The sequence below is a fragment of the Hypomesus nipponensis genome, chromosome 9, assembly GCF_054491055.1.
Source record: "Hypomesus nipponensis isolate SF chromosome 9, ASM5449105v1, whole genome shotgun sequence".
Classification (NCBI taxonomy): Eukaryota; Metazoa; Chordata; class Actinopteri; order Osmeriformes; family Osmeridae; genus Hypomesus; species Hypomesus nipponensis.
Window position 1 is genome coordinate 21,106,308 of NC_140369.1, and position 20,985 is coordinate 21,127,292.

Sequence of the window (20,985 nt, forward strand, 5' to 3'; positions counted from 1 at the left end):
ACGTGCCAAAACTCACCAAACATTACAAAATAAAGTTTCCACTACTACGTTTATGACATTGACTATACAAAAAACATGAAAATAAAAGTTTGATCATTAACCCGTTAATAAGTAGCGTCACATATGTGATGTTTGAAAGCGGGTCCCACAGATTACCTTCACACGTGTGATTCTGAACATTCCAACCGACTATTTTCCGATAGACAAAAACTGTATGACAAACGCTATAGTATGGCTTCAAAATGTACAATTAGGAGGCTAACAAGTAACACTAGAAGGTAGTAGCATTGCTACGAGTATTATGCTAGGTTGCTAGGTAACGGAAGCTAACTAAAGCTAGCTAGCTTTCGTTTTGAAAAAATAACTCACTCTGGTGGCAGCGTAGGTAATATTTAAAACTCACTCCTCTAAAGGTTAATGTGGATAATCACATCAAAATGCCAAAACGGGAAATGCTATATAGCCTTCTGTTTAAGCCGCCACCACTTAATTACTTCTGTTAAACTTGCGGGTGTCAAACAAACAAAAAAATCACTTGGGAAATGCATGTCTCGCTAACCCTATAGCTGCCATCCTGTTACGATGCGCCACCTCTCGTTTCTTTATTTAAGGTTTTATATCGGACCCGTTTTATATTGGTTCTCTAAACCCACAGCATTGATGGCCCTATAATAATTATTTTATTTGTAATGCACTTTACAAAAAAAAAAAAGAAGCTAAATCTCAAAATGCTATGAGTTAAAAACAAGAAAGGGCGCAAATAGTGACAGTTTTCCACTCCGCCAACTTGTCGCTAATACCTGATGACAGGCCGCCAAACAGGACACATTTTCTTGCCTCCACCTCTGTTGGCAGAACCTCGATCTCAAAGTCACCGTATTAAATTTGAATAAACGCTGCAGCGCTTAACGTTCATTTTTGGTGCTGCGTTTGTTAGAGGGCGGTGTTTATTCAAAGAAATAAGGTAATTCAGACAAAGAAATGACCTCCGGAGCGCATTTATAGTCCATCTGCATGTTCATTTATGGGAGGAGGCAAGACGGGTCAGTGGCTCATTCACATGCGGTCAACCGGTTTTATACATGAAACCGGTTGACCGTGAATATTTCTGTGCGTAGGTACTTTTCGAGTTTTAGCCGTACGCCATCTTCTGGTATGAAAGCTGCGCAATCCTTTATACATGAGGCCCCAGATGTGTTCATCCCTGTCACTGGATGACAGTGGCTGATTCAAGTGCACAGATTCAAGTGCACAGATGCACAGAACAACACGAACAACAGTGCCAGACTGGGCACTGAAATTCTTAGGACAAGACAATGCAAAGCAACCTGATATATGAGTATTCAAAACATAGACTACACCTATGATAAGCTAAAATAAAATATAATAAACCTCCTAATATACAAAGTAAATAACCTATAACCTATACTAACCTAAGACAAGTGGGGTAAAATTAGTGCAATATTGATGATGCAATCACTAGCTGAAAGTGCAACCAGTGGCTGAAAGTGACAGTGTGTAAAGTGTCTAATGAGAAGTGTCAACGGTGTATCAGTGTCCATATCAATGTTCATTCAAAATCCTGATGGCCCTTGGAAAGAAACTGTAGTCCAGTCTTCGTGTGCGAGACCGAATGTTTCGGTTTCGCTTGCCAGAAGGTAACGGAGTAAAAAGACTGAAGAATGGGTGGTAACAGTCTCTTAGAATCCTGCCAGCTTTCCTGAGGCATTGTGTGTGGTAAGTGTCCTGTAGGGCTGGGAGCTTCCTGCCAATGATTAACTCAGCAGTTCTGACCACACTACATAGGGCCATGCCAAACTTCTTCAGTCTCCTCAGGAAGAAAAGGCGTTTCTGGGCTGCTTTGACCACCTTGTCCGTGTGAGCAGACCAGGTGAGATCATCGCTGACGTTTACTTCAAGGAACCTGAACCAGCTGACCTTTTCTACTTCGGATCCGTTGATGTATAGGGGTCCATGCTCCTCCTCCTAAACCTCCTCTCTCAGCTCAGGCCTTGGCCAAGGCCGTTGCTGGAACAACAACTCCCCTGGAGAGCGCTGCAGTGAGACTCTCTGTAGTCTCTTCCCTTCCCCCTCCCACAGACACCTGTGGATTGCGTCTCTGTCTTGGGTCATGACCAAGGATGTCTCCATGGCAATACTATCTGCAAACTGAGAATCTGACTGATTGTGGCCTAGATGAAGGCGCAAACCCAGTCACACTCATACACTAACTTTCATCTACTACATATATGCTATCACACCCCTTCCCCGATCCAACGCCTTCGCCTGCTTGTTCCCCCGGTATGGCTGCCAGGTCTGTGCCCAGAGCCTATTATGGCTGGAGGTCCAGATGCTGCTTGTCCATACCCCTCCCCCCTCCCCGTTGCAAGTCATGTAGTTCTGTAATGTTGTACAATGCATGTGCTCATGTGCTGAGGTGTTTTTTTTATTTTTTTCACTCCTCGTGTTATGCTCAAATGTAACCTTGTCTTCCAGTCCCGTCTACCCTCTTGTCATGTTTGTGTATTAGAAATTGCAAGTGGCAGCTCGCATCTAAGATGGATTCGAGAGACCGCAGATAGAGTGCGGCTAGTTTGGGTGTGCTTTGCCTTCGGCAAGGGCACAACCATTGTTATCTCACATATATATTATTATTTATTATTATTGTTTATTTTTGCGCCCCTAAGGCTCAGTCAATATTTGTACTACATAGACAACGTCGATGTCAAAAGGTTCGTCTTGGTCACGATTGCGTTGGTTCTATTGGGATTTATGTTCCGTTGCACGGTTTAGGTTTTAATTAAGTTTTTGTGGCAAAAGTGAAGCTAATGGTGGCTAACTTGCTAGCCACAGTCACTGACGCTACTGACGTCACTAACGTCACGAAATATTGCGTGACTACCTCTAGCAGAACATTGGTTTAGCAGCTTGTTAACTTCTGGGAAATAGCTAGGCTAGGCTAACTGCTGGACTGCAAGGGAGCTGCAGAAACGCCACAAGCAAAGAGGCCAGGGTGATAACTATTTCCTCATTTTACTTTGTGATGTGAAACACAGTGTGAAATGTAAGGTACAATATAAGCTGATATAAGGAAGTAGTTTTATCTACTTTCGGAAACAGTAGTCTATTTCACTGAAGCATTAGCATCATGACATTAGCCTCTGTTGCCCGGGCAACACATACAACAGCGGTCTATGATGCATCTGTTTTAAATCGTTAAAATAAACATTCCTCACAAAAACATTTTTGTTGTAGGATTTATTATAACATTAGATTACAAGTAAACGATTTGTTGGTGAAATTATCATTACCTGTGGTTTCAAACCAGTGTAGCTCACTGCAATGCTGTAGCCTAGTCTTGTAGCTAACAAAAACATCTCCACAGCTGTTTACAGTACTAGTAGGAAGTCAAACGGCGGCACATGTTCAGCACTACCCTTCCTTAAATCAAAAGTCTTTCAATAGGTGAAACTATCTGACTAGTGACTACTAACCTGAACTCCATTGCCACAGCCTAAACTTTGTCAATCTGTTCATGAAAATAATTCATTTCAGCCTGGACCGTACAACGGAAGTAACGTTAAATTGAATTCAACCCACACAATCGCTACCAAGACAGTCTAGTAGTAGTAGTAGTAGCCAACAATTTACCGGGGCAGCTTATCCACACAGCAGGGCTATATTGCATTTGTCCTTGTTATTGACAATGATCGCTACCACTGACATTTTTATGAATGAGTGATTTTCTCCTAAATAAATGTCAAGCTTATTTACGTTTTTGGGGGCATATTTTCAGTTAGCCTAGTACTATTTGAATCGCGATTCCATCTGAGATAGCTACTGCTGGTAACGTTGTTGTTAAAATAAGCTTCACAACGTTTTTTTTAAATTAATGAATGAATGCAATATGAGTAGGCTAAATGCCTGAAAATATCACAAGAAGCGAAAAACTTACAATGACGTTTAAGTCATAGAGATTAGGTCAAATTTTACACCGGTCTGCCAAATGTATTCGTTTTGATTCAACTATGAGGTTGCTGATCACCATTCCCGCTTGCAGGGGAAATGAGAAGACAACTATTTCATTCTACTCTTCACTCTTAGTATTTTGAGTTGTAAATTAGCAGAAAAAATAAGCTTTTAAATATATGTAATCTTTATAAATAAGTAGGCTATGCATTTTTATATAAAATATACAGAAATATCAGTTGTAAAATGTAATTTAAATACGGACCCCTGCGACCAACGCAAGCAAGCACACCCTACAATTTCTGTAGAAACTGTACCCTCTCTAGTTTAGTTTGTTATATGTTTAAGATTTATCCACTTGTATTATAGATTTTGTTGATTTTATGTAAAGCACTTTGAGCTGCAATTCTCACAGGGACAACGGTGGTCCTCTTGAAGCAGGTGGGGAGTACCAACAGGCTGAGAGAGGTTGAAGATGTCACTAAGGACCTGATTGTACGGTTGATTAATGAGTGTTATTGTTGATCTTCCTACCATCCCTGAAGTTACAGTCAAATCTTGTTTCTATCCCCCCCCCCCCCCCACCCAACCCCGACACACACACACAACCAGAGCACAGAGTTGTGATTCAAAAGTGGTGCTGTCGTCAGTGGGCGTCCTGCCGTCAGTGGGCGTCCTGCTGCAGCATGTGACTCTGCTGACATTTGGTTGTTTATGAAACGCTGCCTCACATCACATGACCAAATAGCACAATTTTTCTCTAAAAAGAGACCTCTGTGGTGGGTTGCACGCTGCTCAGACTAGTACTACTATGTCACAAAATAGAACACAAAAAGTCAGTTGGTCGTTGGACTGGAGCTACACACATCCTTGTGAGTGCAGAGGGATATTTAACAGATTACACTGTACAGGTCTACAGCTTATTCAGGCATGCAAACTCCTCACATTTAAGTGAGACTCACCTTTTTGAAACCAAAATGGGTAAACTACGTGATCCGTGCAAATCCGATTATTATTATTTGGGGGGGGGGGGGGGGCTTCGCCAACTTACAACTTGCTCTGGAACAAATCGTCACTCCTAATGCCTAAACCTCACAGCCAATCAGAGGCAGAGTGAGAGGTTTACAGACCCATCTTACATCATCTAGTAGAAACAATTTTAATTCAATATTTTAAAAAAGTAGTTCAACACAGGTAATCCCGTTTCTTTAATTGTTTTTTATTATGTATGCTATACAACAACAAAAAATGATGACTAAAAGAACATTACGTTGTTTACAAGAGCACATATTCTACATTGATCTAGCCTCTTAATTTTGCTTTCAAAGTCCACCAGATTGATGTGTTTAACTTTAAAATGTGATACATTTTCTTCCGGGGGAGCATGCCCCAGAACCCACCTAGATGGTCGGGGGTTCACCGTACCCTTCTCACCTTTTTTACCCCTGACCAGTTTGCATGCCTGCTTATTGCTTTTGTTTGATAGAGACAATCATGTTGTTATTCTCTGTCAAAAGGCAGTGTATTTAGAGCCAGACTAAGCGTGCACCCTCTTCCTCCTCTTCCTCCTGGTCTATCTTGTTATTTTTCTGCATCTTTTCTTGTTAGACCATTGAAGGACTGCCTCCAACAAAATTGCTAAATAACTGGTGCATGAAAAAGGAGAGAGAGAACAAGTCAGCAAGACAGAAATCTGAAAACAATTGCAGAAACCAGAAGATTTACAATATCAAGCAAATTAAGGCCATATTGATGAGGATGTTTCAATTAATTACAATCTTGAAAAGATTAATTCTTACTAATCAACACCACCATAAATAACTTACCATATTTAGGAATGGGATATTCACCAACGACAGCATAAATCCACAAGCCATGGGAAAGAAGGACCTAGCAGGAGAGAAACAGACATGACAGTGAAATTACACAATGAAAGATGCCACTCTCTGTTCTGATGTCTCTAGATAGAGAGACAGTTTATTTCCAGTTTGACCCATTTCTCCAGTTCTTCACCCACTGGGAAGTGGAGCTGCGAGACAAACATGGATTTGAGATTTTCTACAGGCATTGACTACGACTTCAAATATCTGCCATAAATGTCAGATCCAGAGCCATATTAAAGCCATACCCATCTTATTACTCCAAAGCTCCACACATCAGGTTAAAGTATTGGAAAATAGGTAGTTTCTTCCAATTAAAACTATTATTTAATGTAGTCATTTGGTTATGGCTCAGTGGTCGAGCGGTTGAATGCAGATCAAGAGGTCACTGGTTCCTCCCCTTAAACTATGTGTCGTTTTGAACAATAGCACATTCTAAGGACTACATTATTATCTACACCAATAGTTTAAGATCACCCAAATATTTGTTTTGTGATCTCACAAACTGGGCAGCAATTTGATTTTTGGGAAAGTACCCCAGGCATAAAATGAATGTGTTTCATAACCATGTGCATGGGATTTAACAGGCTCTAACTTTCCTAGTAAAATGAAAAGGTTTGGACTAAGTGAAAGCTCTTCCATAAGAGGTGGATGTGGAATGATTTGAGACTTTAATCCACTTTTTTTTGTTACAGTAATAGTTGTGCTTGATTGTATTACATTTTCCAGTTTTTGTGATATTTTCAAGTTCTTGAGTAGAAGTCGAGATAATGGAAAATGACTCCAGTAAAAGTAAAAAGTCACCTATTAGAATACTACTTGAGTAAAAATCTTAAATTATCTGATATTTACTGTACTTAAGTATAAAAAGAAATTTTCTGATATTAAATGTATTTAAGTATTGAAAAAGTACAAGTAAACGCTGTTATTCAAAAAGCAAAGGGTCAGAATTGTATTATTTTAAGTTTATTCTTCCAAGTGCTGTGGCCACCATGACCAATGACAAGGAGTTGTTTAAAAAAAATGGTTCATGCTAATTATGATAACTAAACATTAACGTTGCGGCTCATGGGATTCATCTTAATTTACCTCAATGTGTTTCCTGAGGTTGGATGTGGAGTTTTTGAATGCCAATATTTCAGTAGCTTTGGGTAAGCATAAGAGGCACTTCATCCGGTAAGAAGAATCTTTCAGTCCCAAAAAAAAAGATTCTTGCAAATATGGCAACGGGTGTTGGTCTTCGTCACCACTGTTGTTTGTTGCTAGAGTAGCAGGTGCTTCCATTTCTGCTTTCATCATGAAATCAGTCATTGTAGAGTGGAATTCTACTCATGTAGAGTCGCTCTCTAGCTAGCACCCTGGGCATCACTGCAAATCAACAAACCGCGGCTTTGAGAGCACTTGTTATCAATTGTGCATTAAAATGATTAACCAATGATTCAACTTGCAAGCTAGGACCACTGATTTGCCAAACCTGCTTGCAGGTTGTGTTCCACCACAGTCACCGACGTTGGCCTCAGGATTTTTTTATTTATTCTAAAGATAGATTTGATTTTGTAGCGAGTAACGAAGGTTTCAGGGGAAATATATCAGTCAAAGTATCAGTTTTCTTTGCAAAAGGTAGTGAAGTAAAAGTGAAAGTAAACAGAAATATAAATAGTAAGTTAACTTAAGTACAGTTATAAAAAAAACTACTTAAGTACACCACTACATAGTATGTAGACAAAAAAAATAAATTCATATGAATCAAGATGTGGCCAACTGCAATATGTTACAGATTACTGTTTCATTCAAAATAGTGTCCTCTTACAGTGGGAGCCTTTAAACTTACCGGAATAGAATAACAAAACCGTAGCCCTCCACCGCCATGCCAATGACTGGCCATCGGCAAAGTACCAGAGCCACTCCCCCTAGGAAGAAGGTCGAACCCCGGAGCTTGTGTCTCTGGAAGAAGAAGTGAGCGGTCCTCCGAAAGCCAATGATGAGCGCTAGCCCGGCTAGAAACAGGACCTGAGATGCGCGGGGGGTACATGGAACATCAGTTAAAAAAGTAAAAATTACAGTTTTTTTACAATCACTTTGGCACAAATTTCAGAACTGTGATTTCCTTTTTCAAAACTCTAGACAAAAAACTCACAGCTGATGATCAAAATGCAAATTTTTCAAAACGCTAAGACTATTTTCAATTGCTTGGATACCTTACACATACACCTTAGATCATTTGTTCATTGAACTATAATGATCTGTTCAAAATTACACAACTAAAGATCAACCAATTCAAAATGCAAATTCACGCATAACATCTGAAATGTCTGTCATTTCCTTACATTACAGAGATTTAAGACAGTCTAAGGCTAAAACTAGTCTTAAACTAAGTTTATGCAACTGGCCCATGGTCAGAAATATCCAGGTAGCTAATTTATAGCAGTGAAAGTAAGATTTAAGCATCTCCAGCATAAATGTATGTTTTGTATTGGTCATCATAGTGGTAATTTTAGCAGACTGATTCAATAGGCTACTATTCGGTCAGTCATACTATATTCAGTATAATAATAATAATAGCCAATAAATGTAAATGAATTATTTAACTGGAACTGAAAAATATATTTCTTTATAAAGATATACCTCAAACCTGAAATATGAATATGGCTGAATTAATAACCCTTGTGTGTTAACTGTCAAAGGAAAATTAGTATTTACAGTATATTTAGGCTACATGCAGATAGGAACTACTCTTAATTATTTTGTTATTTCACCTAGGTGATTCCCCAAGAGCTATAGATATCACAAGGAGCCTTGCTGAAATGATTGTGAAGGACCTACAACCGCTCTCTGTGGTTGAAGATGAGGGTTTTGTGAATTTTGTGAAGACTCTTGATCATAGCTACAAGATTCCAAGTAGGAAAACCTTGATGGGAGGGAAAATACCCACACTGTATGAACTGTATTTGAGTGTCGCTCAAAAGTGAAAAAATCTCTGGATGTTGCAAACAGTGTTGTACTCACAACAGATATGTGGACATCAAGGGCCACAGAGTCTTATTTAACTGTCTCATGCCATATAATTGATGAGAACTGGCAAATGCAAACTTATGTCCTGGAAACCAGTAGTTTTTCAGGAAAACACGGTGCTGACAACATTTGCTCAGAATTAAAAAGAATCACTGATGAATGGAGCATAACTGCCAAAGTTCAGGCTGTAATCACAGATAATGGTGCCAACATGGTTGCTGCTGTGCGCAAAGCAGGTTGGCCACATTATCCATGTTTTGCACAAACCTTAAATTTAGTTGTAAAAAACTCAATTAAGGCTCTCCCTGATCTTCTTGACATCCAGCAGAGATGCAGGGCTATTATAGTTTTCTTTCACCACAGCACAAAAGCAACAGAGAAACTCAAATAAATTCAGAAACAACTGAAGTTTCCTGAACACAAACTGATACAATCAGTGGAAACAAGGTGGAACTCTGTGTTCTACATGTTCGAGAGACTGCTTGAGCAAAAGGAAGCGGTCACTACAGTACTTTGTGTTCTTGGAAAAAACTCTGTGCTTGAGTGAGGAAGATTGGTCCATGGTTAGTCTCTCCATTGATGCCCTGAGACCATTTGAAGAAGTAACAAGAGAGATATCGACTGAAAAACATGTTTCAGTTTCAAAAGTGATTCCCCCTGGTTATTCCCCCTGGTTAGACTACTTCAGAGATCAATTGTATCTCATGAGTGCCAAGGGAGCAAGCTAGCTACTGAGCTGTACGCACAATGCCATAAGCATTTCAGTTGTATTGGACCCTTTTATGGTCTTGCTGTCAGCAGCTACCTGGAAACAATTTTAAAACTTTGGGTTCCGTGACATGGCAAATGTTGACACTGTGAAAAAACAACTCATCACTGAAATTCAATCAGTGAACCAGACCCCAGCCCCTTCATTGTCAGTTCCTGAACCAAGCACAAGCTCTGCCACCAGCTCTGTCTCAGCAATGGCTCCTGCAACTACCTCAAGCTCCACTGCAGGGGCTTTTCCATCCCCACCTGCAACAAAAAGTGGGATATGGACAGAGTTTGACTCTCAAGTCCTTGCATCCCAGCAGCATCGCACAACTGGCACTGATGCCTTTATTGAAATGCACCGGAACTCAGAAGAGAAGCCAATTCCACGGGATGAAGACCCACTTTGGTGGAAAACAAATGAGCCAACATTCCCCTCTCTAAGCAAGCTTGCCTAGCCTGGCTGCCAGCCCAACTTCTCTCCGTCCACAAAAAAATTCGGTCGGGAAGTTGGGTCTGGAGGGTCTCATATTGGGGAACAACTACAGAAAACCAGAATCTGGGCGTACCAATGAAATTGCCAGGGCGGGCTTTATACGATGATAGACAGATGATCAACAGTAACGTAATCACCCACGTCACAAAAGAGCACTTAAGTTGAATTTGTTTTAAACAAACAACATATTACGTTGCTCTGATTGGTTGTAGGTCTATCCAGTTGAGCGAAGAGGCATTTGTTTTCCAGGCTCGTTTGAAACACGCCCCGTAGTCAAAGCCCAACAGAGAGTTCTCAGACTCATATTCTGACTAGAATTATGAGTATGACAACATCAGACTAAAGCTTGCCAAGAAACACCTGGGAATAATTGCAATTTGTACCTGCAGAAAGGATTTTCTCTAAGGCAGGAGAGTTAGTAAGTCAGAGAAGAAGTGCCATAAAAGGCAAAAATATAAACATGTTATTCTTTTTGAACAAAAATTTATAAATCTGTAGTTCGCAACATGGGGACAGGGCCGAAAAAGGGGACCTCAGGTAATAATTTGGGGCAAAAAGCCAAAGGTCGTGAATGAGAGCCAGTTTTTGCTTTTGATCAGTTATTTGCACTTTTTTTTCATTTTCACTATTGACTTTATCACAAAAATTACACTGTTATATTGTAGATATTGTTAAATTTAACAATATTTGGCAAAACTCTTTTTCCTGTGTTTTATTATGATTATAATCATGATCAACTAATTAAAGGAAAAAATCTTTAAAGCATTCAACGATCATGAAAATGCAAATCAGAAGAACCAGAATCAGAAATGTGCTTAATCGCCAAGTAAGTGTACACAAACAAGGAATTTACTTTGGTGGGCAGGTGCATACAATAAACATAATAAGTGTTATAATAATGACATAATAATTTTCTATTTTCATTAAATTTGCATATTGATTATGCATTGATTTCATAAATAGTGAGGCATTGCTTTTCCCTACACAAAAGTAGATCAGCTGCTTTTCAAAGGAAAAAGTATCGGTTTTGGTATCGATATCGGCAATACTGGCCCTGTATTTACTTGGTATCGGATCAATACCAAATTTTGCAGTATCGCCCACCCCTAACAAGCAAGTAAAGAAGCATGTGCTTTTTCCCGTGCGTGTCGCGTGTCAGATAACCCTCACCCTTCGGGTTTTCAGCCAATCAAATTAGGCGTTTCTTAAACTGTCGCGTCCTGGCCATCGGAATCGATCCAAATAGCAGCACAATTCGCCAAAATATTGGTGGGGACAATTTTGTCATTTTCAAATGTTGGTGGGGACCAGTACCTAGCGTCCCCCCTAAATCTACGCCCATGCAATTACATCACAGCAGAGCAATGTCAGGTCTGGATTTGCCATGCCTGAAGATTCTTTCAGAGATGTTTGTCAAATGAAAACATCTATTGCAATGTGACTGAAAACTTCCACAAGACAGGGGTGATGGAAATATAGGAGAGTAATCAATCCTTTATTTTGCTTTGTTTGTTTGTTTTTTGAGCCAAGTGAGGAACACTGCAGTACATGTTCACGTACTGTGGCATAGTTTTCTTTTTTAGCTAATTATGTTCTAAAAAAAAAACAAAGACATTTTGTAATTTGATTGTACTTCAGCAATACATTTCAGATTTTGATCAATGATTCCACTGTCTGTACTGCCGTGCAAAGGCAAAAGACCGTAACTTCAATTTTGTCGAAAATTACGAAAAAAAAAAAATATTTTCGGAACAGTTAAGGTCTGCTTTATCATGCAGCCAAATATCTTAAATTAGCTTGTCTGTTTTTCAGAGAAAATAGGTTTTTGTCTTAACCGTAACTTCCAAAAGCCTGCTTTGGCTTTAGAAAGCCAATGCAGAATGCCGTAACATCAGTTACGGTTCTTTGCCTTTGTTTTGCGGCACTCAAAAACGTTCAAATGGAGTTACGGTTTCACTTTAACTAATACGTAACCTAGCAATAACAAACACATCTAGCATTAGCCTAGCCTACTAGCTGGAAATCAACACAAAACATCCCAAACATGAGTCATTTGTAAGTATCCTACCCTGGCAGTTAAATCAAAAACACTCTTGTCTTGTGAGTCTTGTGACAGGTATCCACGTGTATGTTACATTGGCTTATAACACACAGAGTTTATATCGTGATAAGCAACTTAGTGAGCGAAGAAACGGAAGTTACTGTATTTTGCCTTGGCATGACCACTTACTATAGACTATAGTATACTACCGAAACTTCAAAATAGGGGTCAAAAGTGCAGTTTAAGATTTAAAAAAAAATTCTAATTAAGATAATGTGTAATCACTAAAACATCAAACTGCTAGATTTCCAGTGTCCTACCTAAAATACATTTGGCAAGACAACTACTTTGAAAGTACAAAAACTTTGAAAGTCGTTTTTCTCAGTTCTACTCTTCGGCGAGTTAAGGTCTTTTGCCTTTGCAGGGCAGTGTAGTATTCTCTCTTAGTCTACTTATGTTTATGTAGTATCTTATGAAAAATGTAAAACATATTTTGTAGTACAATATTTAATGATTGTACAAACAACTACATGGTGAAACTATGGGTATCTTGTGTTTGGATGATATAAGTGAATGTTCCTATGGTATTTCATGATAAATATGTTCACTGTAGAAGATTGAGAGTTGGACAACAAGAGAGCAAAACTACTTAGTCTCTATCCTCTCTGCTACACACCAACTGTTGAGATTTTATGAATAGAAAGGGCAGAGCTTTTTATAGGATATTGAAAGTCTTCTTGAGTTGATCTCTTTCCAGAATCTCAGTCAATGCACAACTAACAGTAGTCGGGGCTAGGCAGAGCTCATGTTCAGCTGCTTTTGAGAATCACTTGTGAGGGTACAGCAGCCGACTCTCTGGTCCCATTAAAATACACATGCACAATCAGGTTGACCAACAAGATGATATTAACTAAAAAACAATAACATTACAAACATGTAACTAAACACAACAACTGAAATCCCTCGCATGGCTGTTGGAAGCGATCTATTTTCCATAAGTCTTTGCGTTTTTGGACATGCCGCACTACATGCTGGGTACACAAGGGCGCTAACGTTGATTACCTAGCTGTGCTCTGACGGTGTGATATGATATGAGTATTAGGTATACTCATACTTAGTATTTGGTCAGCTTTGGGACAAAAGTTAAGAAACGGTTGACATTTCAAGGTGAAATTGCATTAAATTGCCCATGATATTTCAGAATGATGTCTGCCTGTTTAACTAAACAAGTAATACAAATTATGACAGACCAAAAGACTGTGCCTGGATTCAAACCTGTGACCTTGCCCTTTTGCAGTACATTTCAACCCATTGAGCTACCCGCAAGGCTGAGAATATTTGGTCAGTTACTGTATAATAATTGCGCGTGGTACTTCAGAGTGATGTCATCCTGTTTAACTAACCAGATATTCAAATTTAAGATAGACTCAAACACTGTGGCTGGTTTTGAACCTACAACCTTTTACTTTGCAGGTGACCGTCCCAGCTCATTGAGCTATTCTCAGTGTTGAATATTGTCATGTTCAGTTACTGTAGAAAAAGTAATCTGTTTCTCCTGTGGTAAGCGTTGTTAGATTCAGCCACGGTTGAAACAGCTCTAATTCAATAATATTTTGACATACCAAGGTGAAATTGTTTATGGTACTTCAGAGAGATGTCATCTTGAACCCTATTAGGTTTGAAAAACCATCAATCAAAAATATATTTGATTTATTGACACAAAGAAATTGAGGCATTGTGTACATTTACATTAATACACCTCTTTCAGCCATTTTGTATTTGATTCCATTGTCCCAAGTAACGTTTTTAAATACATAAATTATACATATGTAAACCAAGTTTCAGAAGAATTGGAGCAATGGGGTGAAAATGCCATCACTTTGAAAATCGGACTTTAGGGCGTGGCCTGTGGCGTCCTCTACGGTTTAAAGTATATGGCGCAAGGAGAAGAAGATTAATAATAAATATACCTGCAAGCAGCGATGCGGGTTCCTCCGCAAAATGGCAAAATAATATAAACATGTACACTGTAGAAAATCCAGAGCTGGACAACAACAGAGCAAAACTGCTTCATGTTTGGCCAACCACAGGCTGAATGGGGATTTGAACTCATAAGCATAATTTTACAAATCAGTCTCTCTATCCTCTCTGCTACACACCAACTGTTGAGATTATATGAACAGAAAGGGCAGAGTATTAGCTTTGGTCAGCTTTGGGACAAAGGTTAAGAAACAATTGACATTTCAAGGTGAAATTGCATGAAATTGGTGGCCAAGCTGCGAAGCGGCCAAGCCATTTAAGGGTTTCTACCTTTTCTTCTTCTTTTTATTATTGGTGGTCAAGCCGCGAAGCGGCGATGCCACCTAGAGGGTATCTACCTTTTCTTATCATTATTACACATCTTTTTCTGGCATGGGAGTCTATGGCAGCCCCTAAAACCACATGGTCAGAAGTTGGCACACTCTTTGGGACCAGTCCCCTCATCAATTTCACCAAGTTTCATGTCTCCCATTCCAACCATCTAGCGCCACCAATGGGTCAAAGTTGAAGGTGTGTTTACACATGTTACTTTTGAACCATATGCCCCATTGTCCAAAGGTATTGTTGGATTCCCTGGATCAAGACGAGTTCAACGCACTTTATGACATCATACCCAGTTCTATAGATTCTCCGCCATTTTGAATGTAAAGGAAAAGCGTTTTTTCGCTACTCCTCCTTCAATTCTTGTTGAATCTTCTCCAAAATTGCCACAGAGGATCTTCAGACCAAGCCTCACAAAAGTGGTCACATGGATTTTGGATTTTCAAATTTGTTTGTTAGCTACCAGCCAATCAAAATCAGCAACTGATCCGGAAAAAGGGAAGTGAGGTCATATCTTAGCGAATCTTTGATGCATTGACTCCAAATTTGGTGTGTGGATTCATGACCCTGTTATTAAGGGGTCTGAAAAACGGCTTGTAAACACATTGTAAGTAGGGTCATTTGGTAGGGTCATTTGAGCTCAATGGGGGCGCTACAATAGGCAAAATTGTGTTTTGACCAATAACTGTTGATTTGTTTGTCGTATATCAGTGATTCCTATGTCTCCTGATATCTTAGGAGATCCCACGTCTGAAGCATGTTAATGCATGATACCAGACGAATTGATGAGGCCACCATTTTGAATGAATGACTAAAACTTTTTTCTTTACTCCTACCCAATGTATCCAATATTCACCAGATTTGGCACAGATTATCTTCAGACCACAATCACCTTGACATGTCAAAATAGGACTGAATTAAAGCTGTTTAAACTTGGGACAAATCTGACCATGCGTGCCACAGGAGAAACGGCTTCCTTTTTGTATACAGTAACTGTACATAGCAATTCTTGGTATGTTCGCACAGCTCTCATAATAAAACAATCATTCAACTATATTTTGTAACAGTACCAAGATGTCCAGAACAATATTTGAACAATCTTATGAACCAGCCAGAGACCAGATCACACCTTTGGTAGGTGTGAAGGAAGGAGGGGGGAGTTGACAACCCAGCTTCCCCCAATCAACGTCTGACCCCAGACAGGTCCTCCCTCGAACTCTGAACTGTATAAAACTGTAAGATGACCATCAAACTAGGACTCCAGCGAAACCAACCATGGCATGAACACCATTGGGATTGGTGTTCCAAAGGATGTCCCCAAGTTTCTCCTGAGATTCAAATTTATAGTGATCGCGACACTATGTGGACGTTTCAACAGAAGAACCAAAAACGCAATTATCATTGCGACTTGACTGAGATCCCGCAGACTCAACCACATGACCCAGCAGCGCAGCCGTGCTTTCACTTCTGATTCTTCAAATGGACCTGTGGCGCAAACCGCCCTCAACCTCATTGATCAACCCCTGCTCAAACGTAACTATGGCTAACGCTCTTTCCTCCCCGACTTGGCATTGGCGTGAGCTCTGTTTATGATTTCTGATCCATACAATTTCTGTCTTTCTTCAAGTTAGACCATTTCATTCTGTTCATTTAAACCAATATCTCATATCAAACCCATAATGTAACTTGTTCATAAGATCTGTTTACCTTACTTGAATAAATTCATTGTAAAGATATTTTGACGGGCGTGTTCACTGATGTTACGATTGGCTCTACACTTACAACAAATTCATTCCTAAAGATGAGACTGATTATTACATGTTAAATATAGGATTCCGTAATGTCCTAAACCAATATTAGGGTGGTGCCCCAAACTTTATGATAAATTAAGTATTTCTATTTTAACACGAGGAAACCCCGCTACACTGCCATTTTGAATGAATTAATAAAACGTTTTTGTCCTACTCCTCCTACAAAATCAAATATTCACCAACTTTAACACAGATTATCTTCAGACCACAATCACATTAACATATCAAATAGGACTGAATTACATCTGTTTAAACTTGGGACAAATCTGACAACCGCTTGCCACAGGAAAAATTCTTTGTATTTTTACGCAGTCACTGAAATCTGATTTCCAGCACTGAGAATAGCTCACGAGGATAAGTTGGTGTCCTGGCAACGTCAACGTCAGAGGTTCAAATCCAGCCAAAGCTGACAAGATTGTCAATTCTCTGATTCTCTGTTTAGCAAGACTATAAGACACTGCAAAGAAAGCCAGGTAAACCGCAGTCACTAGATGTCGAAAGTTTCTTCTGGGTGATCTGACCTGCTTGGCCACCACATTGCTGCTTGCGGCTACATTTGTGCATGGTATTTCAGAATGATGTCATCCTGTTTAACTAAACAGAATTATGACAAGTCTAGTTTGTTCCTCATGAAAAATGAGGAACAAAACCAAGTTTCAGAAGAATTGGAGCAATGGGGTGGAAATGTCATCACTTTGAAAATTGGACTTTTGGGCGTGGCCTGTGGCGCCCCCTATGGTCCGATGTGGCCCATATTTGGTGTGGGGGTACCCACTTGGATGTAGTATCAATGTGGCAAATTAGAACATCTATGACCAGGGACTTTTTGAGTTTTGGGGGCGCAAGGAGAAGAAAAATAACTAGAGAGGGTACAATTTCTGGGGAAATTGTAGGGTGTGCTCGCTTGCGTCAGTGGCAGGTGGGTCTGTCCCCTTAAGTTTTCCCTTCTAGTGATTTTTCAAGCATTTAGCGTACTGGTATTGCATAATTCATTAAGAACCCCTTTTGAAACAAGCGAACCTCCTTTGAAACAAGCTACTGTAACAATGTTGTCACCTGCAGTATTTCAGATGGAATTGCGATTCAAACAGTACCGCCTGCTAACTGAAAATATGCCCCCAAAAAACTTAAATAAGTTAATTTTGGGGGAAATGGCTCATTCCAAAGAAGTTTGCTACGAGCAAGCTAGCTGCTGTTGCCAGCCAAACGTCACTGAGAGGATTGTTTGAAAGCGCCAGAAATGTGAATGTTTCTTTTGACATAAAGTTTAGGCTGTGGCATTGAAGACAGCGACGCACCACACAAGCTGAGTTAAAATACATTATTTATTGTGACATTACTTGCTGTACATGTAAGTCTTGATTTGCTTAAATGTACATGTGCTGCTAGTACACCACGGCACGATACTTGCCGTGCAACAGCACATCAATGCACGTTGTATCCATGTGTCTTTGCTAAAGTGTGCTGTCGGCGTTGTGACGTAGGCTAGCACTGAGTACCCTAAGAATACTACAGTTTTTCTCAATTGCTAAAACACGAAAACCCATTGGCTGAACAAAGTTCTTAGTTTCCTGAACTCATGTAGGTAATTGTGCCTGTTTGTTGTCAATAAACCATTTCACATGGTAAAACACAATTTGCAGATCTCACAATTTTCAGCAAAACTAAACACATTCTAATTTTTAAAACACATTCTGCACTCTAAAGCACATGTCATCCATACTGGTAAACACAAATGGCAACAATAAAATACAAATAGAGAAAACATGTCCTTGACTAAACACAACCACTCAAAATTGATTTCACTTGTTTCAAATGATATGACACAACCAATATTAGCCAGTCCAGAGAGCAAACAGGTTGTTGAAAGTGGGAAAATATTGCTTGTGATGTCGACAAAGTGCTCTGGCCTAACCCAGCCCAAAGACAAGAAGAAGCACATTGATCATATGTTTTCTCCTTTAATTGTTGTCCCTTGTACTGTAGTATTGTATACTGTAGTACAGTGCATTGTAGGCTGTGTACTGTGCAATGAACAAATTGTATGGCCCTGAACATTGTGCTTTCCATTTGTTACAGTAACAGTACTGACTGCTCAATAGATTTTGAGTGGTTGCAGGTTCATATCAAAGAATAAGAGTGAGTTGTGAGTAGTGAGATGCAGGGTACAGTACTGTATAGGGGTACAAGGAAAAGAATGAGCAAAAAAATGCAAAGAGCAAAGCAGAGTTGTAATTTTTGATCCATTTTGAGCTACTATGATAGAACATGTTTTTGTTCATCAAAAGACAATGATGGATAAATATGACATTTGTTTTGAGATTACATAAAAATGTCTCTGAGAACTATATGTTTTGAACAATGTTTTTTCTATTTTTTGGTGTATTGTTTACTGACTGCTTGATAGTGTAAATAATTTTCATCACTTTGTTTATGATTGATTTTTAGCACAGGTAGATCTGTTTTAGGCAAAGGTTTCATTTTGCAAGAGAATTCAGAGGTTTTGTAAATAGTGCTTGAAGATTAGGTTTTGTGTTCACAGTTTTGAGAAACTGGGTGACTGTTTCAAGAAATGTGTTTTAGCAATTCTGAAAAACTGTAACAAAAAGAATAGGTTTCCTCCTACCGGAGGAACCCTACTAATAAAACTAACAAATACAATAGGTTCCCTCCTTCCGGAGGAACCCTAAATATCCTTGCTAACACAACCAACATCTGGTTTAAGAATGACAAACTCAACATGGTGGGATGTTACAGATATTTAACTAAAGATCCAGGAGACAACTTTAGAGTATACTGTCATTCTGACACTGCCAAGGGTCTCTGGGACCTATACCGGATGTCCTAAGCTGAACAGGGGGAAGATGACATGAGGACAGGGAGGGATGTGGGTTATCGTATGTGATCACGGTTTGTACTCACATTGCCAAACGCCAGCAAGACAGAATCGAAATACAACAGCACACCAAAGAGAAGGAAAAACAGGCCAAAGCCTGTGAGACCAATGCCAATCCCTGAAGAAACACACACAACAAACCATAAATTACAGATTTTTTCAACTGCTTACACACAAAATCTTTACTTGTCACACAATTTCTGAAACCGGTCACTCAAATACCAGAACCACACATATAATCTGCAAAACCATACACACATTTTTGGCCTTTGACTCCGTTTTCAATTTCATAAAACATTTTTTGCAAAACACAACACCTTTCTCCAATCTCTAATTTGAGTCATTTGGGTATAATTTGAATCTTTACTGTAGAAATGATTACAGGTATGTAACAATCTACTGTAATGTACACATGTTCTAATGTACAAATCATAGCTGTTTCAGCACAACACAGTACTATACACATACATATATTTTAGCCCCCATGCATCCATTGACTGCAATGCACTGCATAATTGGTTACAGTCTGGTGGATTACTGTATCATACTGTGCAACAGAACAGTGAACAAAACATTCTGACAATATTGTAGAAAATAGTATATATAACTGTCTGCTACAGTTTATGGCACACACACACCATTCCATGATCACCTTTTTCAAAATTAGGTTTGGTTTTGTCCTACTACACTTTCTTTCGTACTGTGTAATACTGTATTTACAACCACAAATGCTTACAGTAAAAACTTTTGGTTTCAAGCTTGTTTTTCATGTTTACCATGAATTTTTCCTCATCTCTGCCATTTACTTTCAATCTTGTACAGAAATGTACATAGCAGCTCATGAAAGAAGAGCTTTAGGTTTTCAATAACTGTGTGTTTATGATATATCCAAAAATGTAATATAATGGTAAAAGTGTTTGCAACATAAGACAAATGTTAGCTTTTGAAATGTGTTTGTGATATTTGGAATGCAGTGCTTCATTTTGCCAGAGATGCAAGGCATTTTGTGTGTGCAATTCTTAGATTTGTATGTAAAGTTTTGGAAAAAAGAGTGAAAGTAAAAAATAAATGTGTAAGCAGTTGAAAAAACTGTAAATTGACAGAGTGGCATTCCTTCTCCACCATAAACATACAAAATGTACTTAGGCCTAAATAAATGATTACAGATGTTTCTGTGCCCCAGCAATTACTCAAGGCTGTAATATTAGCAAGAAAGCACTTTAATACTCTATTGCGTAATGGGATTCAAGGATACATTTTGGTGTCGGAAAGATCGCTTACTTTGAAATTCTGTGATTGCGACCATAATGAGCTGTCTTCTTGCCAGTCCTTTCTTCTCGTTCTCTTATTTCCAAACGATCTTCATGGAGATCTGTGTTTGCTACTCATCACTGTGACCTTTGAACCTTGCTGTCACACCCTGGCTGATAAACATTAACCAAAGTAGCAGGATTAGATTAGGAGAACGCCTCCCCACACTCATACACACACACATACATACTCATACACACACATGTATACACATACATTTTGTGCGCGGGTCCTTCAACTGGTCTGCGCGGGCGCGCAGCTTAGAGGGAACATTGTTGGACACCCTGCGGAGAAAACTAATTTTGGCCGCTTGTATTCGCAATCTTGTTCTTTCGGTCACTACCCACAGTTTGTGACCATAGGTGAGGATAGGAATGTAGATCGACTGGTAAATAAAGAGCTTCGCCTTTCGACTCAGCTCCTTCTTCACCACGACGGACCGACGCAGAGCCCGC

At 39.3% G+C, this 20,985-nt stretch overlaps 1 protein-coding gene across 1 annotated transcript; it reads right to left on the reverse strand.

Moving 5' to 3' along the window:
• Window positions 1–5,245: 5,245 nt before the first annotated feature.
• Window positions 5,246–20,525, reverse strand: golt1a (golgi transport 1A). The gene is made up of 5 exons (XM_084705771.1): window positions 20,501–20,525; window positions 19,246–19,337; window positions 7,681–7,859; window positions 5,796–5,859; window positions 5,246–5,615 (listed from the first exon to the last, which is right to left on the reverse strand). The coding sequence occupies exons 1-5, from the start codon at window positions 20,523–20,525 to the stop codon at window positions 5,574–5,576; spliced, it is 402 nt and encodes a 133-aa protein (XP_084561897.1). The 3' UTR covers window positions 5,246–5,573.
• Window positions 20,526–20,985: the final 460 nt, after the last annotated feature.